This window comes from Ostreococcus tauri (genome assembly GCF_000214015.3).
Source record: "Ostreococcus tauri WGS project CAID00000000 data, contig chromosome 11, whole genome shotgun sequence".
NCBI lineage: Eukaryota > Viridiplantae > Chlorophyta > Mamiellophyceae > Mamiellales > Bathycoccaceae > Ostreococcus > Ostreococcus tauri.
This window is the reverse complement of record NC_014436.2, coordinates 78,719-104,989: the sequence shown is the minus strand read 5'-3', so window position 1 is coordinate 104,989 and position 26,271 is coordinate 78,719. Positions and strand designations below refer to the sequence as shown.

Here is a 26,271-nt window from a genome sequence, read left to right as displayed (position 1 = left end):
GCGCGCCCGCGACCGCGCGCGATGGCGACGCGAATCGTCACGCGTCGACGCGCGCGCGACGATCGGGGCCACGCGCGCGGGCGACCGGGACGATGTCGAGCGAAAAATCCACGAGCGCCCTGTTCGATCTCGCGAGCGTCTCGCCGCTCGGCGTCGATCGCGCGCGATGGTCGCGCGAAAGGGGGACGACGGAATGGTCGGACGATGGGTCGACGTCGAGGGCGTTTCCGTTCATCGCGTCCCCGACGGCGGCGGTGTTTAGGCCCACGGGGGCGGCGGTCGGTCTCGCGCGCGCGTCGGCGTCGACGGCGTCGACGATGGCGGTGCCGAAAGCGGTGCCGGTGGTGGAATCGATGAATGGGACGATTCGCGCGCGGGCGCCGCGCGTGACGCGGGACGACGACGGCGACGACGACGGCGACGACGACGCGCCCGTGGTCGAGGATGGAAGCGCGGCGTTACACGAGGCGCGCGTGCGGCGCGCGCTCGACGCGGCGGCGCGAGGGGTGGACGTGGGGCGGATGCTCGCGGCGCGAGGCGGAGGCGTCGCGCGCGCGGCGGACGACGCGACGCGCGCGCCAGAGGTGACGACGACCGCGTCGGAAGAAGCGACGACGAATGATTTGGTGGAGATGGGCGTGGTGGAGACGATGACGACGACGCCGTCGCTGGAGACGGTGCACGTCGAGGAAGATGAAGACGCGTTCGAGCGCGCCGTCGCGCGGGCGCTCGAAGCGGCGACGCGCGCGCCGAACACGCCCGTGGAGAAACAGCCGCTCGAGCGCGCGGTGCCGAGGAGAGCGTTCGATGGGAAACTCAAGGTGAAATCTCCCGAGAAGTACGCGACCGTGGAGCGTCCGCGAATGGACCCGGCGCGCGAGGCTTTGGACTTTGAGGCGAAACTCGAGGCGGCTATGCGAGCCGCCGAAGCCGGGGGCGATTTAAGCGCGATTTTGAGCGGACCGTCGGTGAAGATAGCGCGCTCGCCGATTGGCACTGCTAGCGCGGAGTCGCGCGTGAATTACCGCGAGCTTGGATTCACCAAGGCGGAGAGAGAACATCATCGCTTACACGTAGCGGGATCGAGAGAGGCGTGATTAAGCGCGCGCGTTGCGACTAAAACTACAAACAAAATGCGATGTAAACGCGTTCCCATCTATTCGTTCATCCGTTCGATCTCTTATGCTTCGTCTCCTCGAGAAGAACGAAGGGGGTCAACTGCTGCATGTCGATGACGATCCTTCCTCCGTGTCGCACGCCGAGCTTGGTCGCGAGTTTGGTGACCACGGCGACGCCGTTGACGCCCCCCTCTTCGTTCGCCCACTCGTCGGGCCAAAGGAATTTGGCGCTCGCTAACCATTTTTCAGCCTCACTCGCGCGCTGCGGCCCGCTCGCACGGAGGATGCTCGAGTATCGCGCGTGCAGCACAGCGCACAGATGTCTCGCCTCGTAATCGAGCTCGCCCACGTGCGCGTCCTCGACAGGATTCGGGTAGTGCATGAGCTTCAGAGCCGACTTGTACAATCCTTCGGCAAACATGACCCCGGCACCGTCGCCCATTCCCGCTTCCGCCGTGGACGCTCGAAGAGCTTTTGCGACGTACACGTCGCCGCTCGTGGCAATGGCAACGCCGACGCGCGGATGTCGCTCATCACCTAGCGCTTCCGCACCACTCAGAGCTGTCGCCGCGGCGGTCTCCGCGCTTTCCAAGTCACCCGTCTCGGCGTAGACTTGTGCCAGTGCGAGCGAGCAATCTACCTTGATCTCATCCGCGATGTACCGAGACGCCATCGCGCCCACGTGTTCACTCCGAGAGACGTACTCGGCGTACTCTGACGCGCGCTCGTACAACTCCAAAGCTCGTCCGGCATCGCCTCGCAATCGTTCAACGTGTCCGAGCGTCTTCAACGCCGTCGCCACCGCCCACCCGTGGGGTGATTCCTGCGCGAGCTCCAAATTCTCGTCCGACAAATCCCGAGCGACCGCGTCGCATTGCATCGCCGCCTCGAGCGCGTCCGCCTGTCGAAACCGCGTCAGCGCGCTCAGCGCTCTCGCTCCTAACACTGCCGTCCGAGTTCCATCCCCATCCCTGGCCTTGACATCGCCTCCATGTAACATTGCGTCGATCGCTCCCCACGGCGTCTCCGTCGGCTTCGTTCGCGCGTCCAACAGCGCCGACATCGCGATCGTCGACGCTCGATCCCCCGCGCTCGTCGCGAGCGCCCTCGCGCGCTCCATCGCATCCCTCGCGCTCGCCGCATCGCCTCTTCCACGACACAGAAAACCCCACGTCGTCAAGACCCGCCCCGCGGCGTCTCGCGCTCTCGCATCCGTCTCCGAAGCCGCCGCGCGCGTCACCGTTCCCTCCCCTCGCTCCAAGATCCCCCGTCCCGCGTCTCGGTCGCCCACGCATCGATAAAAACCACATCCCAGCTTCCGTCAGTCACACGTTCCCATCGTCGTCGTCGTCGTCGTCGTCGTCGTCGTCGCGTCCGTCGCGCAGGCGACCTCGCCTACCTCGTCTCCACGCGTCGACCGCGAACGAAATCATCCCACGCGCGACCGCCTCCGCGGGCGCGTCGTCGTCGGACGTCGCGCGCGTCCGCGAGAGACGCGCGCGCGTCCACGCGCGCGTGGTCCACCGCATGGGGTCTCACATTGACGTCACATTGACTTTTGGACGTCTCGACGAGCCTCGGGGCTCGGCACACCCGGGTGTTTCGAGAATGTTCAAGAACATCCAGGTGACGTCCCCGCGCGACCCCTGACGACGCCTCGCGACGATGAGCGCGAACACGGAGACGCTGGAGACGCTCAGACACCTCGTGCGCGCGGTGCGAGAGGACAGCGCGATCTTGGACGCGCCGAGCATGAAGTTTTTCAAGGATTTTCTCGTCGATGATTTGCGAGCGACGATTCCAGCGCCGAAGCCGAGGATGGTGGACCCGGCGGCGGATGACGCGGTGGATGATGCGGAGAGAATGGTGGCCGAGAGCGATGCGCCGCTCGAGATGGGCCCGGACGCGATGCCGGAGGAGTTGAGCGAGGAATCTGAAAACGCGGCGCTCGAGGCGAAGCGAAAGGCGGCGGACGCGGCGTCGAGTGGGAAATACGACGTCGCGATCGAACAGTACACGATCGCGTTGAAGATTTTACCCTCGCCGCTGACGTACGCGAAGCGGGCGGAGTGCTCGTTGAGGGCGAAGAAGCCGCTGGCCGCGATTCGAGACTGCGACGCGGCGTTGAAGGCGAATCCGGACAGCGCGAAGGCGTTGAAGATTCGAGGCGCGGCGTATCGGTACCTCGGGAAGTGGAACGACGCGAACCGAGATCTCTCCGCGGGTTTGAACGCCGATTTCGACGAGCATTACTCGGAAATTCATAAAAAAGTTCTCTCCGTCGTGCACGAGGCGCACGTGCGCGAGGGGAAGAGGCGGGCGGCGAAGGAGGCGGAGCAAAAAGCTGAGCTTGAGCGAAGACGTGCCGCGGCGGCGGAGGCCGCGAGAAAGGCGAGCGAAGCGGCGAGCGGTGCGGGCTCGGCAGATGCGGGAGCCACGGGTTCGGCGGGCGGAGCCGGGTTTGACCCGGGCGACATGCCGTTGCCGCCGGGCATGACGCCGGAGATGGCGGCAAAGCTCGCACCTTTGATGAACGACCCGGAGATCAAGACGGCGATGCAAAACCCGAAGGTCATGCAAGCGCTTCAGTCTATGATGTCCAACCCAATGTCGGCGATGCAATACATGGCGGATCCAGACGTTGGTCCGGTGCTCCAAAAGCTCATGGCCGCCGTCGCGGGCGGCGGCGGCATGGGTGGCATGCCGGGTATGGGTGGCATGGGCGGTATGCCGGGTGGATTTCCGGGTGGTTTCCCGGGCGCCGGCGGATTCCCAGGCGCCGGTGCCGGCGGCAGCTCGGCCAACGACGTCGACTAGACTCGCTCGGCTCCATCGCAGCCGAACGAAACAAAACATATCGGCAGGAAACAATGCCGCGCGCGGTTTCAACACGAATGATGTCATCTCACGAATAACTTTTAATACCGAGACGGTTTCACCACACCGCGACCTCACCACGACCAGTACCGGACCGACCGATCCACCGCCTCGCGCGCGCGTTGCGCCGAGCCGAAAAACCATCATCTAGTGATCTCGTCACTTCACTCCGTCACCCGTTGACGCGTCGCTCAAAATGGCGTCCGCCGAATCTGGCGGCTCCCGCCTCGATCGCCTGATCAAACTCATCGACACCGGGAGCACCGCGGACGCGAGACGAGAAGCGGCGAGACAAATCGGTGAACTCGCTGAATCACATCCTCTGCAACTCGCGGGACTTTTACGACGATTGCGCACGCACTTGCGGAGTAAGAAGTGGGAGACGCGCACGGCAGCGAGTGCGACGATGAGCGAGATCGCGTCGAGGCTGAAACACCCGACAGTTGAGGATTTAGAGCGAACGGAGAAGGAATTCGAACACTCCGCGGTAAAGGTGGAGACGTCGAGCGGACGGGCGGGAGAAGGTCCGACGTTCGATAAGAGCGATGCCTTAGATCTAACGTTCGCAAAGTTTGATGTGGAACGAGTGCTGGAAAAGGCCGGGATCTTGCTGAGCGCGAGCGGAGCTGCGTTCACGTTGGAGCACGGACCGGGGACGAAGGCTGAGCGACTGGCGCAGGCCAAGGCGTCGCTAAAGAGGCGGCTCGGGATGGAGCTCGGTCCTGAGGCAGGGGCGATGATGGATGAGAACATGAAGATGAGCGATTTGGTAAAAGATGAGGATCTGTTGGACGACGGGAAGGTAACGGTGAAGGAGAAGGTGGCCGTTGGGGACAGCGCCGCGGAGGCGGTCGACGGTTTGACTGGAGACGTCGATTACAGTCATCTGAGCGCTCGGGAGCTGAACAAGCTCAAGCGCAAGGCGAAACGAATGTTGCGCGAAGGTCATGACCCCGCGGATGCAAAGCGATCGAAGAAGGACGAGGAAGAGGCTCGATTGGAGCGTGAGCGCGCTGAGGCGGAAGAGGACGATGAGGAGCAGGCGGAAGTCGCCGCCGGCGGTTGGCCTCTCTCGCGCACGTGCGAGTCCTTGGCGTACATGATGTTCTCCGAGGGCTGGGAGGAGCGACATGGCGCCGCCGCGGCGCTGCGTGAGGTCTTGCGTCATCAGGCGGCTTGCGCGGCGGTTTGGGCGCCTCCGCCCGGCGTCAAGCTCGAGCCTGGCACCGTGGAGGCGGCGCGGGATGCGAATGCGCACTGGTTGGAAGACATGTGCGTGCGCTTGCTTTGCATCTTAGCGCTTGATCGTTTCGGCGATTTTGCCGGCGATGGTGCGGTCGCACCCGTCCGCGAGACGTCTGCGCAAGCGCTCGGCGCGGCGCTTTTGCCACTTTCGCCCGCTGCCGTAGACGCCGTTGTCGCATGCACACTCACGCTTTTGTCGCGCCCAGAGTGGGAAGTGCGTCACTCCGCCCTACTCGCGCTGAAGTACATTCTCGCTGCGAAGTCGGAGCTGGCGCTGGATTTGTTGCCCGCCGCTCTGCCCGCAGCGATCAAGGCGCTCGTGGATGCGGACGATGACGTGCGAGGCGCCGCTGCGGAGTCCTTGCTGCCGGCCGCAGAGCACTTGCCGACGCATCCGAAGTTCAACGAGCTCTTGCATTCGCTCTGGAATCTTCTTAACGAGCTTGATGATCTCTCACCGAGCGCGGTGCCCGTGATGAAGCTCATCGCCAAACTGTATGCGCTCGAATCCACTCGCACGGCATCTGCCGTTGAACTCTCCGAAGTCGTGCCTCGACTTTGGCCGTTCGCTGCGCATCCGATAGCAGCTGTCCGTTTTGCGGTCTGGCAGACGCTTTGTCGGCTGTTAACGGTAGAGCCGGACTCATCAAAGGCGTTGTGGGTGCAAGAAGCGTGCGCGCCGGCGATGCGTCACGCGCTTCAGGGTGCGCTTCTCGATGTTGACGTCGCGAGCGCCGAAGCCGCGAAGGAGGCATGGCTCGCTCTTCTGCGTACCGTGCCGATCGCCATCATCGAAGCCACGTTCATGGTACACGGTGGTAAATGGTTCGAGCTGGTGACGACGGTTACAAATGCTCGCGCTGAGGGAAAGCTCATTTTTGTCTCCACTCCACCGAGCGTCAAAGGAGAGATTCGCGCGGTGGCCAAGGATTGGCCCGCAGGAACGGTTGGACGAATGCGAGGCTTGGATTGTCTCGCGCATCTCGCCTCGGAGTTCGGGAAGCAAAACCGCGCGAGCTCGGTGGAGCGGACAGAGCAGCACACCGTGACCATGCTGACGGCGGAGCATGCCACGGCGCGCCTCGCAGGAGCGTACCTCCTCACGTTTTGGCTTCGCAACGTCCCGCCAGGGCCGCAGAGACCGACGCTCCAGGCTCCAGGCGGACAGCTCGGATTGATTTTAGCAAATACTAATCCAGCATATCCGAGCGCGCCGTCGCCGACACCGTACGGCGAAGTGGCGCAAATGGTCAAGTATGTCAAGAGCGAGTCCATGGCGTTCTTGCGCGTTGCCGCAACGAACGGAGTCTCGGTGACGGGTGAAGTTCCGAGTCCAGAAGCGGATGGTTTCGGCGCAGATTCCGCTTCGACGCTCTCAGCAGCTGTTCCACAGGTATGTTTTGTTTCATTCTTCGCGTCGCGCTTGTTTTTCTACTTTCGGAGCGTGCTCGTATCGTCGTCGCCATTACGAGTGAATGACGACGCGAGCGTTTGCTCGGGGTATCGCATGTGGAAACGCGTGTGCCCAATACTTCGTGCATCGGACGACTTTGCGTCGTGTCCAGCTCCAACATAAACATTGAGAGTCACAGGTTTCCTCAGTACTAGCATTGGCTGAAGAGAAGTATGCGTTCTCAAACATCCCCTAGTCTTCGACTGCGCGACGATGACTGACGGCTCGTTGTAAACGCACTCGCAGACGGACAAGGAAGCCGTAGAATCGGCTAGAAGCTCGTTGCATGCCTCTGTGCAGCGACTGCGAGACACAGAGTCAAGACTCCACGGGTCGGTGCTCGCATCGGCCGCGGGAGCGGCGATAAGTTTCGGTGCGTTGCCGCCGAAGCTCAATCCGTTCATTCAGCCTTTGATGGCGTCTGTGCGCCGCGAGCGAGATGTCGAGCTTCAACGGCGAGCCGCGGCTTCCGTGGCGGCCATGATGAAAATTTGCGTCACTCGAACGCCGTCACCGAACGATAAGCTGATGAAGAACGTCACGGCGATGGTTTGCGGTGATGAGGCGGAAACACCAAAGGCAGGATCGACGGAGGATATCGACGAAGAGGAGCTCGCCGCCGCGAAGAAGAAGAAAACGAAGTCTGTCGCGGGAATCGTTGAAGAGGAAACGATCAGTGATGCCGCCGTCGCGCGCCTCGGCGGGGAAGCTGTGATTCGCGCGGTGTCGAGCACATTTGGCGCGGACGCTTTAGCACAAATCAGCGCGTTCCAAACGCTGTTGATCAAACCAATTACGCAAGCTCCGCCTGAGTCGGCGTCGCCCGAGGCGCTACAAACTCTCATCGACGCTTTGCAACTGCTCAAGGTGTTAGGTCCCGAAGTGCATGTATCTTTGGAACCAAAAATCATTGACCTCACCAAGGCGGCGTTCCCAGCTGCGTTGTACGGCGATGTTGCCGTTCGAAAGACGGCGGCGAAGACTGTCGCCACTATCGCATCAAAACATCCAGAGCAAGTCATTCCTGCTTTGCTGGACTTCATCGTGCCGAAACTTGAGCAGGGTGAAGCGGCGTCTCAGACGTGGAAGCGCTCGGGCGCCGTTGGTCTTGCGAGTGAACTCGTGAAGCATCTAGGCTCGGCTCTCGCACCGTATTGCGTGTTGTTGCTCGTACCGCTCATGGGTCGCATGAGCGATCCCGATTTACGTATTCGCGGTTTGGCGACAAGAGCGTTCGCGAACCTGGTTCCATTGCTTCCGCTCGCGGCCGGTAAGCCCCCTGTTGATGCGTTGACTCACAAACAAAAGGAACGGTCCATCAAGGACGGCGAGTTTCTCGAAGCGCTTCTGGACAACAGTAAGATTGAAGATTTCAAGCTGCCTTTCAAGTGCGCCCGAACGCTGCGCCCCTATCAGCAAGACGGCGTCAACTGGCTTGCCTTTCTGCGCCGATTCAAGCTACACGGTGCGTTGGCGGACGACATGGGCCTCGGCAAGACGCTGCAGTCGACATGCATATTAGCGGCGACGACGGTTGAACGCAAGCGAGACGGGTTGAAGAAACTCCCTCACTTGGTCATCTGTCCAACGACGCTCGTCAGCCACTGGGCGTACGAAATCAGCCTCTACGTGGAGCCGGACGTGCTGCGACCGCTCGAGTATCAGGGAAGCCCGCCAGAGCGACTGGCGTTACAAAAGGACTTTGGTAAGTATGACATCGTGATAATGTCGTACGAGTCTCTGCGCGCGGATTTCAATACGCTCGATAGTTTTGATTGGTGCTACTGCGTCCTGGATGAAGGACACGCGATTCGTAACCCGAAGAGCCGCGTCACGCAAGCGGTGAAGAAAGTTCGCGCCGAACATAGACTGCTGCTTTCCGGCACGCCAATTCAAAACGACGTCGTAGAGCTTTGGAGTTTGTTCGATTTCCTGATGCCTGGCTTCCTCGGCACGGAACGCGAGTTCAAGTCGACTTACGGAATCGCTGCCGCTCGTTCGGCGGCGGCGAAGAAGGGCGGCGGTTTAACAGAACAAGGCGCGCTCGCCACCGGTGCATTGCATAAACAGGTCATGCCATTCGTCATGCGCCGTACTAAGGACCAAGTGCTCAAGGACCTACCACCGAAGATTATTCAAGACGTCTACGTCGATCTGACGGCGGCTCAGCGCAAGATGTATGACTCGTTTGAGTCAAGCGACGCCAAGTCAGCGGCTGTGAGCGCCGTCGAGGGCGGCGGGAACGCGGAGGGCGCGGCGGCGCACGTGTTCCAAACGCTCCAGTATCTGCGCAAGCTCTGCTCACACCCGAAGCTCGTTTCCGACACGACAAGCAAGAAGTTTGATCCGGATATGCGTTCGCCGAAGTTCGACGCGTTGAAGCAGATTTTGATCGACTGCGGCATTGGCGTCGACGTAGAGGAAGAAAAGGCGAGCGGTGAAGATGCGAAACCGAATCCGGCGGCCGGTGCAGGACATCGCGTTCTGGTGTTCTCCCAGCTCAAGAGCTTGCTCGACCTGGTGGAGACTGAACTCTTCACAACGCAGATGCGAGACGTGAGCTGGCTCCGCCTCGACGGGAGCGTTGCTCCGTCTCAACGCTTCGATGTCGTGCGCAAATTCAACGCCGATCCATCCATCGACGTACTCCTGCTTACCACGCACGTCGGTGGTTTAGGTCTAAACCTCACTTCGGCCGACACCGTCGTTTTCCTCGAGCACGATTGGAACCCGCAAAAGGACTTGCAAGCGATGGACCGCGCGCACAGACTCGGGCAGCGCAAGACGGTGAACGTCTATCGCATTCTTACCCGCGGTACTCTCGAGGAGAAGATCATGTCTCTCCAGCGCTTCAAGCTCGACGTCGCGAACGCCGTGGTGAATGCCGACAACGCATCCATGAGCGCCATGGACACCGGTCAAATGCTCGAACTCTTCACCGCAGAGAAGGGCGCTAAACTCGGCAAGGATGGCGAGCCCGTCGCAAAGGGCGCCGCCGCCGCCGCCGTCGGCGCCGCCTCGGGTGGTCTCGCCAACATCGTCAATGGTTTAGAGGAGATGTGGGACGAGGCGCAGTACGCCGAGGAATTCGACGTGGACGATTTCGTCTCAAAGCTCAAACAGAAATAGACAGCGAAACGCTGACGAGGCGTCCACCAACCGGTTTGTAACGCGCCGCCATAGAATGTTCAAGCAGCACACGCCGACGCCATGCGCGTCGGCGTTTCGTCCGAACGCGCGTCTCCACCCATCCCCACGTCGCGTCATGCGAGGCAGATCTCACCGCCATCGCGCGCCGTGGTCGTCCCGCGCGCGTCTCGCCGCCGCTCGGATGCAGAATCCTGCCCACCAAACGACCGAGAGATCTCTCGCGTCCCTCGCGCCCGCGCCTCGGCGTCGCGCGCGCCGGACGCGCGGACGGAAGAAACGACGTACTTAGGGTTCGCCGATGTCAAAGAACGAGAGCTCGTGACGTTTTGGCGCGAGTACGCGGAAGCGAATGATCGAACGACAAAGGCGTTGGTCGAGCGGGCGCGCGGACGGGAAGAGTTGGGCGACCCGGTCGCGATCGCGCGCGCCGGTGATTTGTTGCGGGCGCTGTTGCCAGACATTGACGTCTGTAGCGTGTTCGAACGCGAACCAGGGGCTGTGCGGTTGGAATTTAGAGACGCGAGCAAGCGCGTGTTGGCGTTGCAAGACGTCTTGTGTTCGAGCGACTTGTGTCGAGACGTCACGTCGTTGGTGGAGCGGCATCCGACGCTGTTGTTAGTGGATGACATCGAGGCGCACATCGAGCGCGCGGTGGCGAAGCTGGCGAGCTTGGAACCGCGGTGCGACGCGCGGTCGATCGTCTCGGAGTTTCCAGAGTTGATTTACAGAATACACTCGTACGATTACGTCGAGAGCTTACCGATTAGCATCCAAAACATGTTGCTCGACAGCGCGAGCGAGGACGAGGCGAGGATCGAGGATTACGGTGCGTGTGTTCGCGCATGGAGGCGATCGAGCGACTGACGAATGACACGTTTTTTTCTCAAACCAGAGCGCGCGTGGAACGAGCGCGAGCGAATCAACCGCGGCGACGTCGACGACCCGTTCGACGACCAAGCCCTGGATTGGACCGTCGACGGCTACTACGAAGGTCCGTCCCACGAAGGTCCGATCGCCGACTGAGCCCCCGACGCCGCGCCGCGCGCGCGCAACCGAGCCCATAGCTATTCCCAGCCTTGTATCAACGTTTTCGCGCCCGCCTCCGCTCCGGCGACGCAAAGGGGAACCAAACGTCGTTTGATGTCGCTCACCGCACTCATCGACGCGTGTGATCGTCATGCCCGCCCTGAACGACGCGACGAACCGGGTACGGGCGACGCGCACGATCGCGCGCGACGACGTCTGGGCGCGTCGACGGCGGCGTCCGGCGTCGCGCGTCGACGACGACAGTTGCGATCGGCGCCGCGGTGTCGTCGAGTGTCGATTCAAAACCTCGAACGTTCCCCCGACGACGCCGACGCGGTCGTCGCGTCGATGATCGCGATGATGACCGCGAATGACTGACGAGAGCGCGTCGACGCGCGCGCGCGCAGGGTAAGCGGTCGTCGCGGTCGACGGTTGGGAAACGGAACTCGGACGCGAGCGCGCGGGAGACGACGCGACGCGCGTCGGGCGGACGCGGGTCGAACGGGAACGGTGCGTCGACGGCGTCGTTCAGCTCGGTGCCTGACGTGAGCAAGGACACGGGGTTTACGGGGGTGTCGAATTCGCCGCCTGGGTTGGAGCCGACGCCGCAGACGCGAGGGCCGGTGGGGCGGAAATTGAGCTCAGGGTCGAGCGCCGGGTCGACGGATGGGCGGGCGGACGGCGTGTCGACGTCCTCTTTGCGATCTGGGAGCTCGGGGACGACCGAAGCCACGCGACGATCGTCTCGAGAGCGCAAGGCGACGAATAAGTTCGGTGAGTTTCAGAGCTGGGAGTCTGTCGCCGCGGATGAGGTGCCGCCGTCTCCGGCGTTTGTCGGGAATCCGAGACAAAGGCAGGCGTACCTCGAGGCGTACGCGAAGAACATCTACGAACAAGAAGTGGCGGAGCGAAAGGCGAAGGGCGATGTCGTGGACGACACCGTAGATGATGTGCGCAGCCGCGTCGAGCAGCTCATGAATGCTGCGAACGAGATGTTGCCAGACTACGCGCCGTCGCCCGCGAAGAGCTTGCACGCAAAGAGCTTGCAAGAGCAGTTGCGCGAGTCTTGGAAGGGAAGAGATTATTACTCGAAGCTCATGGCGCAGATGGCGTCGCCGTCGCCCGCGAGACCGAGCATGCGACCGCCACACATGCAACGCTTGCACCAAGGCACGAACGGGGCGGCAGCGGCGGCCAACAGAGCCAAGCAGGCTGAGGCGCAAAAGCAGCAAGCCGCACTCGCCAACATGTCGGGTAACGCGCTCAACGGTTTCGGCGGTGGTGGCGGCGGGTACATGTTTGCGAATCTGGTCAAGCGACCCGAACCTGCTCCAGTACCGGTACCGGTGGCGCCCGCAGCTCAGGCGAAGGCGGCGACCAAGACAAAGCGCAAGAGCGGCGATATTATGCCACCGCCTGGGCCGAAGCGCGGGTCAGACAAGTCACCAGAATCGGCGAAGAGCGAGAGCTCTGTGGAGATGGAGATCGTGGCGAATTCTGTCAAGAAAATTGAGCAAGCGATGCGAAGAATCTCCATGTCGCCGGCGCCGACGAGGCTCGCATTCACGACCCACGCCTCGACAGATTCGAACTCTCCGGGCATGTCAGGCATGCAACTCAAATTTGATTCTCCGAGTGATTCGAGCGTGGACGTCGACGCGGTGCTAGTCGGAGATGACATGGAGGCGATGCGCAAGGCGATTAGAGATCTCCGCCGTGAGAATGAAGAGTTGCGGTCGAAGTTGGTCGAGACGCAGAGAGATGCACGCAGCGCCGGCGCGCGCGTCTCGGGGAGTGTCATCGCTCAGGCGAAAATGACGGAGCACGAATTCAGCCGGAAGTTCTAAATGTGAACCTTAGATGATGATACGCTGAAATGAATCACGGATATTTGATTAAACAATGTCATCGCGTGCGTCGCTATTGATACTAATAATGAATAAATCACGCTGCTCGCTCGGCGACTACCTCGGCTTTCTGTGAGAAGAGCTCGGCTTGAGGGATGAAGAGCCCAGCGCTCTCGATGTGATGGACGAGTCTCCGCAAGAAGTCGTCACTTTTTATCGTTTGATCGTCTCCGATGATGGCGACTTGTCGCTTACCGCGAGTCACCGCGACGTTCATGCGTCTGCTGTCGGACAAGAAGCCGACTCGTCCTGCACCGTTCGAGCGCACGGTGGAAATGATGACGCACTCCGCCTCGCGCCCTTGGAACGAATCCACTGATGACACATCAACCACCCGATCGTCCGCGAAGTCTTCCAACGTTACCGCGATCATGCTCCTAAGCAGACGGACCTGCGCCGCGTATGGAGAAATTACCACGATATCCTTCGCTCGTACGCCGGCTTTGAGTAGCATCTTCACGTGAGCCATCGCAGTCTTCGCCTCACCCTCGTTGATGTACGAGCCACCGACTCGCCGCTCGCTGTACTCGGAAGGTATGCGACCTTGTGGCGATCGAGTCGTAATCATGAGCATGGGTGTCCGCGTCAACACAGTGTCTTGCACTCCCGGCAAATCTCGGAGCAGCGCCCCGCGAACGGAGTCAGCGGCGCGTAGACGCCCCGCGTACGCCTCCTTACTCGACCACGAGCTTATCGCTTCGTGCGAACGATACTGCGTCGATAGCGTCAGAGTTAAGATCCCATCTGACACTCTCGCAGAGCTCTCGTCGTCTCTAAGCGGGAGCGTCTCGGCCGAGGGCATTAGTCTGGACATGAGCGATCTCGCTAGTCCCGCCTCGATGGCTTCGCGAGAGAGAATGACTGGCGCGAGCTGGCACGGGTCGCCGATCAGGATGGCTCGCTTCCCACGAACGAGCGGAATCCAACTCAGCGGTTCGCTCGCTTGTGCGGCCTCATCAATAACTACTAGATCGAAGGGCGGTAACGTTTGCAACGCATCCAATCCCGCGCCGGCGTTTGTCGTGAGCACTACGTTTGCCTCGCGAACGATCTTCGTCTGCGCCGCTTTCCGATGCTTCGTGCCACCGCCCACAATCGACTTGAGCTTCCTTTTTGTCGCCTCGATCTCGCCTTGAAGCTTCTCTTTCACAGCACTGGGGACGTTTGTCGCCTTCTGGTATCTCTCCATCAACTCTCGCAGTGTCGCCGACGTCTCGCTCGAATCAACACGTTGCTTTTGGAAGTACGCCTCTGTGGCCTCTGCCACCTTGGCATCTATGGAGCAAGAAAGCGCTGCAGCGCTTATGCGCTCGGGAGCTCCGAATCTCACCGCACGCACTGCGTCGATACCGTCCAGACGCTCGACCAAGTTATCCACCGCGAGATTGCTCGGCGCGCAGGCGAGAACGCGCTCGCCTCTCGCGCACGCTTGCGCAATCATCTCGATGACAACTGCCGTCTTACCGGTACCGGGAGGACCTTGCACGCAGACGACGGGATATTTCTTCGTCGACGCCGCTCTGAGCGCCAAGATTTGCGAGTTATCGAACGTTACGCCCGTGACGCTCCGTCGTTCGACACGACTGAGCGACTCCGCCGCGACCGCCTCGACGTGCACGCCATCACCTCCGTCGAAACCACGTGCGTCGCGCCAGAGCGTTGGGCGATTCTCGTGAAAGATCGTGCGAACGATGCGCGCGCACGCGGGCTTCGAGCGCTTCACCGCGGGTATGGAGGCGAGGATGTTTAGCGCGCGTCGCTGCCGCTCGTACGTCGTCTCATCCGGAGCGCGCGACAGGCAAACTTCCAGCCCAGAGAGCGACGTCGCGAGCGCCCGTTCGTCCCCTTCGTACTCGAGCGTGATTGAACCCGCGTCGCCGTATCGTCCGATCGCATCTTTACCCAGCGCGTCCCCCATGAATCGAACCGTCGCCTGCGCCGGGGCGATATCGCCGAGTCGCTCTTGCGTCGCTTCGTCCGCGTCGTACGACCCCGACACGAATCCGACAGCCGAGATTGTCACCCTATCACCCACCGTGAGCGCGTTCACGGGAATATCCTTCCCATCCGTCGCTCGTAGCACCAAGAGCGCTCGTCCGTCGCCGCCTCGCGTGGCGCCGACGAGCCGCAACCCAGACGCGCGCATCTCCCGCTCGGCGAGTGATTCCTCATCGAAATCCGACGCTTCACCGTTAAACTCATCCATGGAACTCGACGACGCGAGCTCACACGCGCGTTCGATGTCCAACAGCTCCTGACCGACGTCGACGTGACGCGCGACCCGAGCGCGGAGCGCCGCGTTCCTCGAATCACCCGCCGCGTCGTCCTCGGTCACCCTCATCGACCCATTCGGCGTTTTCCGCACCTCGCCGTTCTCGCTCATCGCCCACGCGCGCGCGAATCTCTCGCTTCGTCGCGCCTTCGCCTCGTCCCCATCAAACGCCGTCTTCAACAACCCCAACGCCGCGTCCCGAAACAACGGCGCCGTCGTCTCCCGATGCGCCCGCGCGACCGCCGCCTCCGCCGTCGGCGCCGCGCCGCGCGTCCCGCTCGCGCGCACGATTTCCCTCGTCAAGTCAAACCCCTCCACGTCCGCCGCCGTCGCGCTCTCGATCGCCCACGTCGCGACGTCCGCGATGACCGCGCGCAACCACGCCTTGGCGTCGCGTCCACCGAGCGCGCGCGCGCCCTTCGGTCCTCGCCCGAGCGTCTCCACCGCGACGCGTTCGAGCTCGCGCGATGGCGTCGACGCGTCATCCATCGCGCGCGCGCGCCAGAGCGTCGCGCGCGCGCGATCAACGGGACGACGGGCGGGACGGAGACGTTCGCGGGCCATCGCCGCGCGCGCGAGCGCCGGCGTCGCCATCGCGCGCGTCGAGCGCTGGGCATCGCGCGCGACGGCGACACGGTGAAACTAGGGTATAGGGTATAGGGTTTAGGGGTTTAGGGGTTCGACCCGCGCGCGACGCGAGCGTCTCGCGCGCGTTCGCCGCGCGCGATGCCCAGCGCGGCGGCGCTGTCGCACGGGATCTTCCGCGTCGCCTTTGAGCGCGCGCTCGATGACGTCGCGGAATCCATCAGCGCCATCGCGCGCGCGGTGACGACGACGAACGCGGCGATAGAGACGCCCGGTGCGAATGATGATCCCACGACGACGACGTGCGCGGACGCGCTGCGATCGTGGACGCGGTTTCGAGCGCGATACGCGAATCACACGCGAGCGGAGGACGAGGTGCTGTTCCCGACGATCGCGACGAGGATCGATAACGTGACGAATTCGTACGAGTTTGAGCACGAGGCGGAGGAGTGGTTGTTCGCGGAGGTCACGACGACGCTGGAGCTGTGCGCGCGGATGGGAGCGAGGGATGAGAGCGATGACGACGCGTCGACGAGCGTGCGAAAGGCGGCGCGGATCGCGCACGCGACGCGGACGACGCTCAAGGCGCACTTGCAAAAGGAGAGCGAACACGTGGTGCCGCTCGTGGAACGGGCGTTCGATCGACGGGAACAAGGGGAGATGGTGTGGCGGTTCGTGAGCGCTCTGGGAGGGGATTTGGGATCGGTCGAACGCGTGAAGACGATTCGGGAGATGCTGGAGTGGGCGGCGATGACGAGCGATGACGAGACGGTGGACGCGCTGGAGCGGGAACTCGGAAACGCGGCGGACGGAGACGCGGCGGCGGCGTTGAGACGGGCGTTCAAGGGCACCGAGCGCGACGCCGCGCTGAAGGTTCCAATCTTACGCGCTCTGTTCACCGCGGGACAGGAGAAGACGGAGGAGGAGACCGGGCAGGAGGGCGCGAGCGGTCGCGTGGAGACGCACGAACCAGCTAGGAAGAGACGCCGTCAAGCCGCCGGGACGTCGGGTACGACGACGGAGAGCGAAGTGCAAAAGATGCTGCCGATCGATCACATCTTCCAATTTCACGGCGCGCTTCGAAATGAACTCGCGAGATTAGAGCACGACATTTTGGCCATTTCGAGCACGGGCACGGCGGCGGAGGATGGGCGCTTGGTGCGAATGATCGACGCGCGATTCGTCTTCTTGCGAGGGGTTTACGAGGCGCACTCGAAGTCCGAGGACGACATTGTTTTTCCCGCGCTCGAGGCAAAGAGCGCGCTGCACAACGTGTCTCATGCGTACACACTCGATCACCAACAAGAGGCCACGCTCATCGCCACCGTCGTCGAACTCATCGCCGAAATGCGATCGTCCGTCATGGGTGAGACCGGTTCGAAGAAGGGTTTCCGAGAAGGTCTCGTGAGCGACATTCAACAGGCGTGCGTGGCCATGCGCGTGTCGCTCGAGACGCACGTCGCCAAGGAAGAGTCGGAGCTTTGGCCGCTCTTCGAGAAACACTTTAGCTTTGAGGAACAGGAGAAAATCGTGGGCAAAATCATCGGCAGAACGGGAGCGGAAGTCTTGCGTTCGATGCTCATGTGGGTGCGAGGATCTATGAATGATGACCAGCGCGAAGGGATGATTTCGTCCGTGCGGCACGCGACGCAGAATACGCGCTTTGCACAGTGGATGAACACGTGGTACAGCGGCAAGGACATCGAGCCCGCTGGAGATGACTGGGTAAAGGACGGGGAAGTAAAGACAGACGCAATCGAAGACGCGGCAAAAGACGGGATGCAACAGGTGCACGCCTTTCTCAGCACTCGAAAAGGAGAGCAAAACTTGGATAAGGAGACGTTTAGACCGGGATGGGAAGATATTTTCCGTATGAATCAGATTCAGCTTGAAGACGCCGTGCGCGCTGTGAATCGAGACGACACGATCGAGCCGACGAAGAAAGCCTACCTCATTCAAAACTTGTTGGCATCCAGATGGATCGTCGGAAATCAGTTGCAGGCACAAAAGGACAAGTCGGGTGGCGGCGATAGCGCCCCGTCGACGATTTGTGAGCCCGTCGAGGCAGGGGCGGTGCGCAAGGACGGTTGCCGCCACTACGAACGCCGTTGCCAAATTGTTGCGCCGTGCTGTAACCAGGCATTTACGTGTCGGTTCTGTCACGACGACGCGAGCGATCACACCGTGAACAGATATGCGGTGAAGGAGATGATTTGCACCGAGTGCTCGACCAGGCAGCCGGTGAACGATAAATGTGTCAACTGCAGCACGGTGATGGCGAAGTATCACTGTCGAGTGTGCAATCTTTTCGACAATTCGAGCGTGGCCATATATCATTGCCCGTTTTGCAACGTATGTCGACGAGGAAAGGGTCTCGGCGTCGATTTCTTCCACTGCATGAATTGCAACGCCTGCGTGAGTTTACAGCACGGTAAACACGAGTGCTCCGAGCGAGGGATGGATAGCGAGTGCCCCGTGTGCAAGGAGTTCCTCGCCGACTCCGAGACACCGGTCAAGGAACTGCCGTGTGGGCACTTGATGCACGCGACGTGTTTCGCCACGTATACGCGTCACTACTATACGTGCCCTCTGTGTCGCAAATCTCTCGGAGACTTTTCAGTGTACTTCAGAATGCTTGATGCGATTCTGGCGGATGAGAGCGATGACGGCACGCCGGAATCTGTTCGGGATAAGACGCAAAGAGTTTTGTGCAATGACTGTGGAAAAGAATCGGACGCGAAGTTTCACTTCGTTTATCACGCGTGCGCGCACTGTCGCAGCTACAACACACGCGTGCTCACGTACTGATATTATTGCATTTTTTACAAATTCAGCTGCTCGTGTTACGTCCTAAGGTTTGACATCGCTTGCTCGAGCCCTCGTCGCTCGTCCCGAATGTCCATCAACTCGTTCACTTCGCATTCACCCGCCTTTTGCCGCCAAAACGCGATTTGGTCGTTCAACTTCTGAACCTCCTTACTCTCGACGGCTTTGGTCGAGTTGTTCTTTATCGTTCTTACGCGTGTCGCATACGTCAAGGAATTCTGCGTCTCTTCCACGTTACCATCCGTCGGCGAAACGTTTACGAACATCAGCGTCTTCGCGTTACCTCCGAGCGAGTCACTCATAAGCATCGTCAGCTTGTGATTTCTGTACGGAATGTGCTGTTGCTCAGAAGCCAAGGCGGAGATGACGTCGCCAAGCGCAGAAAGTGACTTGTTGATCGCCTGGGCTTCTTTGAGCGTGTCACCCTCGGCTCCTGACTTTTTCACGCGCTCACTCCCAGCGAGATCAACGAAGGAAAGTTTTCCTTTCGTCACCGCTCCCGTTTGCAGGTCCGTGGTCTCCAGGACGAGAGAAAATATCAAGTGCGACCGACTCGATTCAACATTCATCTTCGTCCCCGCTGTCTTGCGGCCCTTCAATCCCGATTGTATGACGCCAATAATCTCTTCTTCGGACCCTACGGGCACAACTGTGGCATTCGGTACGGTCACCCAGCCTTTCTTGTCTTTCTTAATGTCCAGTCGCGGCATCTCGCCCGTACCCGAGGGTAGGAGCAAATCGTTCATGTCGTCGCGGTAGAGCTCAAGCATGTAGCACTCCATCTTCACCGAACACTTGTCCGAATCGCGATGGACGCACCGCATCACCTCTGCGATTGCCCGCGGTGTTAAACCTGGGTTCTCATCGTCACCGTAAATGGTGAACGTCTTGCCACTCCCTGTCTGACCGTAGGCAAATATGCACACGTTGTATCCATCGATGGCGCTCTGCACGAGATACTTGGTGTCTTCGAACACCTGCTCTTGAGATGATTTCGCATCGAACACTTCATCAAACTCATACGACCGATCCTTCTTTTCTCCACGCCAAGGGTGCGAGCATGTGTACTCATCCGGTGTCGCGAGGACAACTTTTTGATTCTGTCCCGCCTCGATCGCCGTGAGCGGACGCGTCCTGGCATACACTCGAATCTTGCCCTTCATGTCTTCCAACATGTTGAAGTATCGACGGCGAAGCGTTGCCTCTGAAGTGTACTTTTCTTCAAGCTCCCTGATCTTCGACGTTTGACCCGCCATAAGATCGCGCGTGGTGGCTTGCTGAGACTCAAAAGTTGACTTGAGTTCGCGCAGCTCTTCGAGTTCGAGCATGACTTCTTTTGTTATCGAAGCTCGTTGCTCCTCGTGTTCGCGACGAAGCGCGTTCATCTCCGCAACGAGTTCACCAATCTTCGCTTCGGCGGTGTGACACTTTTTCGACCAATCGCCGACGTCCGCGCTCTTCTCGTCGGTGATTCTTTTCAACTCGTCCGCGTGCGTAGCTTCGGCGCGTTTCAGCTTTTGTTGCAGAACCACCACCTGTTGCTGCAATTCGTGCGTCTGGGCCTCACTCGTGCGCGCTCGCTCCGTCTCAATGGTCAATTCATCCTGTAACTCCTTAATTTGAATCGCGTTCAAGTCCTCGAGCCTGTTCGATGTGACAGAATCCTTCGACATCGCGGCTTCCTTTGCCTCTTTCAGCTGCCCCTCGAGTGATTTTACTGTCTCCACGATGTCCGACTTGCTCGCTCTTTCGCTCTCCAATCTATCGCTCGCCTCGTGAAACGCTTCGGTAACCTCACGCAATTGCGCCCGCAGCTCTTTTCTCTCTGTCCACAATTCGTCTAATTTACTTCTTATTTCCCGAAGTTCTCTACTGTCAGCCTCTCCTCGCTTCGCCTGATCCACGAACGCTTTGTCAGAAGCCTCCGCGAGCTCGGACGTGGACGACGCTTGGTTTGGTCGCGTCTCAGACGTCTGCACCGCGGCCGACATCGTCGCCGCCTGTTTCTCCGCTACCTTCTTCATCATCACATCGTTGATGTGGGTTTGGAGCGCCAAACAGATATTCTCGCCGTCGGTCGTCTCAAATTGAAACACGTGAAGCGCTCCAGAGACGCGCATTTTGAAAAACACCGCGTGTGGAGCAGATCCAAACTGCATGATGTCACGCAAATCAGCTGTGTAGAGGTATTCCATCGGAACGTCACGGAAAAAGTGCACGCCTCTTTTGTTGACGCCGATCATGAGTTTTCCAGGGAGCAAACCGATCGGATCGTCCACGCGTCTTGCGCGAAACAACACGGAATGACCATACGGGAGCGTTTGGATCATTCGCAACAACCCTTGACGAGCTTCTTCCGAGCTCAACCCTCGTACGGAGGCGTGCTGAGCGACGATGTGTGATGACCACTCCTCTGTCGGTCGCGTGTTCACCATCACGCGCGGCAGGTATTTAGCGAGAGTTTGTCCGAGCGCGGCCGGATCGTCCACGAAGCGTGGCCCCTCCTCCGCTTGCACTTGCAGTGCCGCGAGGAGTGCGGAATCATCACGCGAAAGCGGATAGTTTCCCATGAGGAAATCGTGCTTCGCTTGAACGTAAGAGAGCAAGATGAACGTCGGCTCCGTGATACTCTCGTCAGTCTCCCTGAACATGCGCTTCTTGAACAACAGTCCGGTTTGCATCGATGTCGCTCGGCTCGGCGTCGCTTCGGTCTTCATCTGTCTAACGTCCCCCAATGCATCGCTGAGAAACGCGAGCTCGCCCACGTCATGGTGCTCTTCTGAGAGCAATGCCTCCTTGACCAACGGTGAACTTTTCCCGTAGTACCGTCTCACTGTAAACACTGAAAATGAGCCGTAATTTTGTAATTTGACCGCTCGAGAGAGCTCGCCCACGACCTCTTTAACAGTCGTCGTGATGTCGTACGAAACGTCCTCAAACGTGCCATCGAGAAACGAAATCACCACTCGAAGCTGTTCACCGCGAGCAAAGGCAACGATCTCCTCCGCCGTGGGCTCGTGGCGACGCATCGCGCTCTTGCTCACGCGCTTCATCGTCTCCAGCGTCGATCGAGCGACAGATTGCACTTCACTCGATCCGCGCTCGGACACCTCGTTGACGTACTCGGAAACGAAGCCGATGAAATCTCTCGACGGCGCGAACAGAGCGGCAAACAAACGCATGAGTTCCCACGCCTTGCGCTCCCCTCGACTCGATCCCATATTGCGCGTCGCTCGAACCAACTGCACATACATCTCATCCGCCAACTCCTCTCGCTTAATTACCTCCCGCGTCATCTTTTGCACCCCGTGTGCGAATGTATCCGCCGCGACATCTTCATTCTCACTCGTCATAGTAACGATCAACGCGTTGAGCTTCACACTCTTACTCGTCTGATCGCTCGTCAGCCTCAATAACGAAGTCGTGAGCGCTCCGCGCGTCGACAACGCCTCCGCGATGACACTCCGACGTCCGCGTTCACCGTGCTCCACACCGGGCGAGGACATCGGCGACGCTCTATTCGGCGATCCATCCCCGCGCTTCGACGCCGATCTGGAAAACATCCGCATCGCCCCGCTCCGCTTGTCGCGCTCGTCCCGAAACCGCTCGCTCAGCGCTCCGTGTCGCTCGATCGCGTCGTCTCCCGGGACGTAGCTCGTCACGCGCGACGGTGACTCCATCGCGACGCGTCGACTTTCGAAACGTCACCGTTGCCGTTCGATCGTCCCGAAAGCCGTCTCGATCGTCCTCGAACGCGACGTGTTCGACTGACTATTTTTGTCACGATGAATTTCGTCGCGGAAACAGAGTCAGTGCGAGGTCGATTCAGACGCGTTCGAGGACGCGTTCGATCGCTCGTGCGGCGTTGCACGCGCGCGATGATGCGGTGGATCGCGACGACGGTCTCGATGACCTCGGCGTGACGTGTGAGGTGCGTGACGCGAGCGTTTGGTTGGAACGGAGACAGGTTGTTATGTCAATACGCTGGCGTCGTCATCGAGCGCTCGGTTGGTTAGCGGTCGCAGTGGCGTCCGCGACGCTCGGTGGCCCAGGCGTGATACCAACGCAGAGCGTGATCTCGCGGTGGGCCGGCGAGGACGCCGTCGACGAACAGGGCGTGGGCGTCCGCGGCGTAGACGCCAACGCCGTGGCAGGCGGAGACATTTTTTACGCGGCCTCCGTGCGCCGCGCGTTGCTTTTCGACGTCTTTGGACAGCCGTACGAAGGCGTCCGTGCGCTTGCGGTGAAGACCTAGGGGAGCAATGACGCGCTCGAGTGCCTCTAAGCCCTCGGGGGTGGATCCGAGGGCGATGGCGTCAGCCGCGGTGGGGGCGAGGAGGAATAATCGCCAGAGCACGCGGTCCACCTGCAGACGCGTCGTGCAGTTGAGCATCATGCACGAAACCAAGAGTTTCCACTCGTCCTGCCACAGTATTTCTTCGAGAAGTCCGAACGGACTGAGCGGGGGCGCCCACCAAAGGCGCACAGGCTCAGGGCCACTTCCGCTTCCAGGGGCTGCGTCGACGACGCGCATCGCTGGCTCAGGCGTCATCGGCGGTGTAGCAGCGTCCATCTCGTCCTCATCGAACGCGTCGACGTCTCTCGCCGCGGCCCTTCGCGCGTCTTCATCGTCGTTTTCGTCGTCATTTATTTCGGTTTTCCCGTCGTCATCCGCGAGTGGGTCCGGCGCGAGGCGAAGCGGCGTTCGTGTCTCCTCGGGATCTCGCTCGAACCGTCGCGTAAAACTTCCGCGTACGGGCGTCGTCCCACTCGACGCGTCCGCGTCTTCGTTCCACAGCGCCGCGCGCAAGAGCTCTGTTTGTTCGTTCAAACCTTCCTCGCTCACTCGAGCCTCGCGAATACCGTTGCCACCGTGACTTGAGCGCGGCCATGACAATTTATCGCACTCGATGCGAACTGAGTTCAAAACATCCATTGGATCCTTGAATCGATTCCCCGACGGTGAGATGAACTCAACCATCCATGGCAGATGTTTCAGCGAGCACGCACCGGATGCCGTTCCACGTATGTCCGCGCGCGAGCGGTTGACGGCGGGTATCTCATCCGCTGGCCGCACGGCGAGCTCGGCGCGCCATCCATCGAGCGCTTTGGCGGTTCCGCTCGCCTCAGCGCATCGACACCGCAACACATACAGCTGCCTCGCTGGCTCGTATTCTCGATAATAGCACAAGTGTGCGCACAGATGATGGGGCGATCCCGTCTCCGCCATCACTGGGCACTTATCTCGTAGCTCCTTCAAATCCTTCGGCGGCTCGTCGAACCGTGTCGCCTTCAAATCCAACGCCGCCTGCGTCTCCTCCGCCATCATCCGCGTCCGCTCGCGATCGCGCTCGTACCCCTCCGGATCGATCCTCTTATATAACTCCCTGGCTTCCCGTCGTATTGCCGTCAAATTATCTCGCGCGATCTTCACCTCGGGCGCCCTGGTGTTCACCCGACAGCTCGCGTTGACGTGCAACCGGTGCGTCTCTCTAAGCATGTTCTGCAAAACGTCCCCAGCGCGCGACCGCGTCTCTAAATCCGCATCCCAATCTAGTTTAATTTCCTTCTTAGTCTTTTTCCGCCTCCTGTGTTCCTCGACGTCGAAATCGTCTGCAAATCCGTCGTCATCGTCAACCGCGTCCCGCGCGCGCGGCTCTACCCGCGCCGCGTCGCCGCGAAAGTGTCTCAACACTCCGTGCGCTCGTCGTCGATGTAACTCGTGCGCGTTCTTCACCTTGGCGTCGACGAAGAACAGCTCCAAGTCGATCGACGCGGCGTCGACGGCTTCCGATAGCGAGGCGTGATGGATTTTCGTCGTCGCGTCCAAAATCTTTTTTTGTTTGAACGACGTATTGGACGGTTCTGCGCTCGTCGACGGTGATTCGCCGTCGACTCGGACACCTGGACCGGCGAAGTACTTGCTCCGGACGACCACCGGAGAATTCTCGCTCGTGGACATCGCGCGAGGCGGTGTGAGGACGGCGGGCGCGTGAGGACGTCGGTTACGCGCTGAGCGTTGAATTAGTTACAACAATCTGATGAAGTTAGAATCCCTGGAAACATTCATCGTAGGAAGGGAAGCGCGTCGTTCGACAGCGCTTCACGTTCGGTTCGTCTTCTTCGTCTTCTTCGGCATCGTCGTCGTCGCGGACGCGCTCCCACGGATGGTCCACTGGGACGACGGGCGCCGGTTCGCCTCTCGGTTCGTCCTCGTCGTTCGCGTTCTCGTCGAGATCGAAATCGGCTCTCCAGGAGTATCCTTCTATTTTGGATGCGTCGGGTGGGGGAAACGGCCGGGCGCTTCCCTTTGGTTTCCACGTCTCGTGCGTCTCCATGTCGTCCCAAAAGCTAAACATGACGGTGACTCTTCGAGCGTCTTCCTCATTCGCCGGCGCGAAGTCAGGTCTTCCCGGGATCACGCCGTGGAGATAATCACCGTCAAAGACGACGATGCGACCGTCGCGAGGGTGCACGAGCCATCCTCGCGTGGCGAGCGACGATCGACTCGCGTCATCCTTTTGATTCGTCACCAACGTTGGCCCGCCGCACGATCCGTCCACGAAGACGACGACGGAGCAGATCGGATGCTTGATCCCGTTCAAACCTTCATCGTGCGAGTCGAAGTGCATCTGATGTCCGTGCGAGTGCGGTCGTTTATGGGCCCACCACTCGACCCAGCGCGCTCGAGCCGCGCGCGGAAAACTCTTCGCCGCCACTCTCCGCACGTCCAGCGCCGCGACGTCCATCGCGTTCGTCGACGGCGACTCCAGGTCGTGAACATAACTGAAAAATCCACACGTGTCGTCATCGTACCCGTGTTCTCGCCAAAACGCGCGCTCGCGCCCGACGAACGCGCTTCGAAGCGTCCGCATCGTACTTTCACGCGCCGCGCCGTCGCGCGCCGCCACGATCGTCGATCCCGCCTCGTCCACCGCCGCAACGCTCGAATCTCCTTCACACGCATCATCGTACCTCAATACTTTCTTCCCGAGCCGATGCGTGAACCCAACGAACGCCAACGCGTCCGCCGCCTCGGCGTCCGCCCCCCCCTGCGCGAGCGCGAGCGCCAATCGACTCCCCGCGTCCCGCACGTCCGCGTCCACCGTCCGCCCCACCGCCGACGCCCGCGCCATCGACGCGAGCATCGCCCGTCGCAGCGCCCGCGTGCGTTCGTCGTCCACGCCCGTCGACGCCATCGCGCGCGCTCTTTTCAAATCTACTTTGAGTGCCGGCGTCGATGCCCCTCCGTCCGCGCCGCGATCTCGCGCTCCGCCGCGTCGAACGCGGCGTCCGCGCGCTCGAGCGCGCGCGCGACCCTCCGCGTGAGCTCGCGCTCGAGCGCACCGACGAACGCGCGCGCGCCGTCGCGGACGTCGCACGGCGTCGCCGTGGACGGCATGCGTCGTCGTGTGCGCTCGAACGCGACGTGGGATGGATGTGCGATGCGCCGCCGCATCGCATTCGGGCGAATCGCCGCGCGCGCGCGACGCACTCGACGTCGCGCGCGGATCGAGGGCGGCGCGCGCGCGGTGGACCACGGCTCGGGCGTCGAGCGATGATCATTCCCGTGCGGTGCTTCACGTGCGGGAAGGTGATCGGGAACAAATGGGACACCTACCTGGATCTCTTGCAAGCGGACTACAGCGAGCGCGACGCCCTGGACGCGCTGGGTTTGGAGCGGTACTGCTGTAGACGGATGGTGATGTGTCACGTCGATCTCATCGAGAAGTTGTTGCGGTATAACACGCTCGAACGCGTGGACGGGACGTGAACGCGCGAGGGACGGGCGAGGGTTACGCGCGGCGCGAG

The 26,271-nt window shown here is 60.9% G+C and overlaps 12 protein-coding genes across 12 annotated transcripts; 7 read left to right on the top strand and 5 right to left on the bottom strand.

Moving 5' to 3' along the window:
* Window positions 1-92: 92 nt before the first annotated feature.
* OT_ostta11g00490 (unnamed product) lies at window positions 93-1,097 on the top strand (the record flags this gene model as incomplete). The annotated part of the gene is made up of 1 exon (XM_003081803.2): window positions 93-1,097. The coding sequence occupies one exon, from the start codon at window positions 93-95 to the stop codon at window positions 1,095-1,097; it is 1,005 nt and encodes a 334-aa protein (XP_003081851.2).
* A 67-nt stretch (window positions 1,098-1,164) lies between these two features.
* OT_ostta11g00480 (Tetratricopeptide-like helical) lies at window positions 1,165-2,238 on the bottom strand (the record flags this gene model as incomplete). The annotated part of the gene is made up of 1 exon (XM_003081802.2): window positions 1,165-2,238. The coding sequence occupies one exon, from the start codon at window positions 2,236-2,238 to the stop codon at window positions 1,165-1,167; it is 1,074 nt and encodes a 357-aa protein (XP_003081850.2).
* Window positions 2,239-2,783: 545 nt separating this feature from the next.
* OT_ostta11g00470 (Tetratricopeptide repeat-containing domain) lies at window positions 2,784-3,935 on the top strand (the record flags this gene model as incomplete). Its single annotated transcript, XM_003081801.1, has 1 exon — window positions 2,784-3,935. One exon carries the CDS (start codon window positions 2,784-2,786, stop codon window positions 3,933-3,935), a length of 1,152 nt encoding a protein of 383 aa, XP_003081849.1.
* Window positions 3,936-4,191: 256 nt separating this feature from the next.
* Window positions 4,192-9,822, top strand: OT_ostta11g00460 (Helicase, C-terminal; the record flags this gene model as incomplete). The annotated part of the gene is made up of 2 exons (XM_022982947.1): window positions 4,192-6,633; window positions 6,940-9,822. The coding sequence occupies 2 exons, from the start codon at window positions 4,192-4,194 to the stop codon at window positions 9,820-9,822; spliced, it is 5,325 nt and encodes a 1,774-aa protein (XP_022839892.1).
* An 81-nt stretch (window positions 9,823-9,903) lies between these two features.
* Window positions 9,904-10,866, top strand: OT_ostta11g00450 (unnamed product; the record flags this gene model as incomplete). The annotated part of the gene is made up of 2 exons (XM_003081799.1): window positions 9,904-10,669; window positions 10,736-10,866. The coding sequence occupies 2 exons, from the start codon at window positions 9,904-9,906 to the stop codon at window positions 10,864-10,866; spliced, it is 897 nt and encodes a 298-aa protein (XP_003081847.1).
* A 154-nt stretch (window positions 10,867-11,020) lies between these two features.
* OT_ostta11g00440 (unnamed product) lies at window positions 11,021-12,716 on the top strand (the record flags this gene model as incomplete). The annotated part of the gene is made up of 2 exons (XM_022982945.1): window positions 11,021-11,050; window positions 11,277-12,716. 2 exons carry the CDS (start codon window positions 11,021-11,023, stop codon window positions 12,714-12,716), a joined length of 1,470 nt encoding a protein of 489 aa, XP_022839891.1.
* Window positions 12,717-12,813: 97 nt separating this feature from the next.
* Window positions 12,814-15,537, bottom strand: OT_ostta11g00430 (P-loop containing nucleoside triphosphate hydrolase; the record flags this gene model as incomplete). Its single annotated transcript, XM_003081797.2, has 1 exon — window positions 12,814-15,537. One exon carries the CDS (start codon window positions 15,535-15,537, stop codon window positions 12,814-12,816), a length of 2,724 nt encoding a protein of 907 aa, XP_003081845.2.
* Window positions 15,538-15,774: 237 nt separating this feature from the next.
* On the top strand, window positions 15,775-18,441 carry OT_ostta11g00420 (Haemerythrin/HHE cation-binding motif; the record flags this gene model as incomplete). Its single annotated transcript, XM_003081795.2, has 1 exon — window positions 15,775-18,441. The coding sequence occupies one exon, from the start codon at window positions 15,775-15,777 to the stop codon at window positions 18,439-18,441; it is 2,667 nt and encodes an 888-aa protein (XP_003081843.2).
* A 35-nt stretch (window positions 18,442-18,476) lies between these two features.
* On the bottom strand, window positions 18,477-22,139 carry OT_ostta11g00410 (FERM/acyl-CoA-binding protein, 3-helical bundle; the record flags this gene model as incomplete). Its single annotated transcript, XM_003081794.1, has 1 exon — window positions 18,477-22,139. The coding sequence occupies one exon, from the start codon at window positions 22,137-22,139 to the stop codon at window positions 18,477-18,479; it is 3,663 nt and encodes a 1,220-aa protein (XP_003081842.1).
* A 332-nt stretch (window positions 22,140-22,471) lies between these two features.
* On the bottom strand, window positions 22,472-24,421 carry OT_ostta11g00400 (DNA glycosylase; the record flags this gene model as incomplete). The annotated part of the gene is made up of 1 exon (XM_003081793.2): window positions 22,472-24,421. The coding sequence occupies one exon, from the start codon at window positions 24,419-24,421 to the stop codon at window positions 22,472-22,474; it is 1,950 nt and encodes a 649-aa protein (XP_003081841.2).
* An 85-nt stretch (window positions 24,422-24,506) lies between these two features.
* Window positions 24,507-25,658, bottom strand: OT_ostta11g00390 (unnamed product; the record flags this gene model as incomplete). The annotated part of the gene is made up of 1 exon (XM_003081791.2): window positions 24,507-25,658. The coding sequence occupies one exon, from the start codon at window positions 25,656-25,658 to the stop codon at window positions 24,507-24,509; it is 1,152 nt and encodes a 383-aa protein (XP_003081839.2).
* A 359-nt stretch (window positions 25,659-26,017) lies between these two features.
* On the top strand, window positions 26,018-26,233 carry OT_ostta11g00380 (RNA polymerases, subunit N, zinc binding site; the record flags this gene model as incomplete). The annotated part of the gene is made up of 1 exon (XM_022982944.1): window positions 26,018-26,233. The coding sequence occupies one exon, from the start codon at window positions 26,018-26,020 to the stop codon at window positions 26,231-26,233; it is 216 nt and encodes a 71-aa protein (XP_022839890.1).
* Window positions 26,234-26,271: the final 38 nt, after the last annotated feature.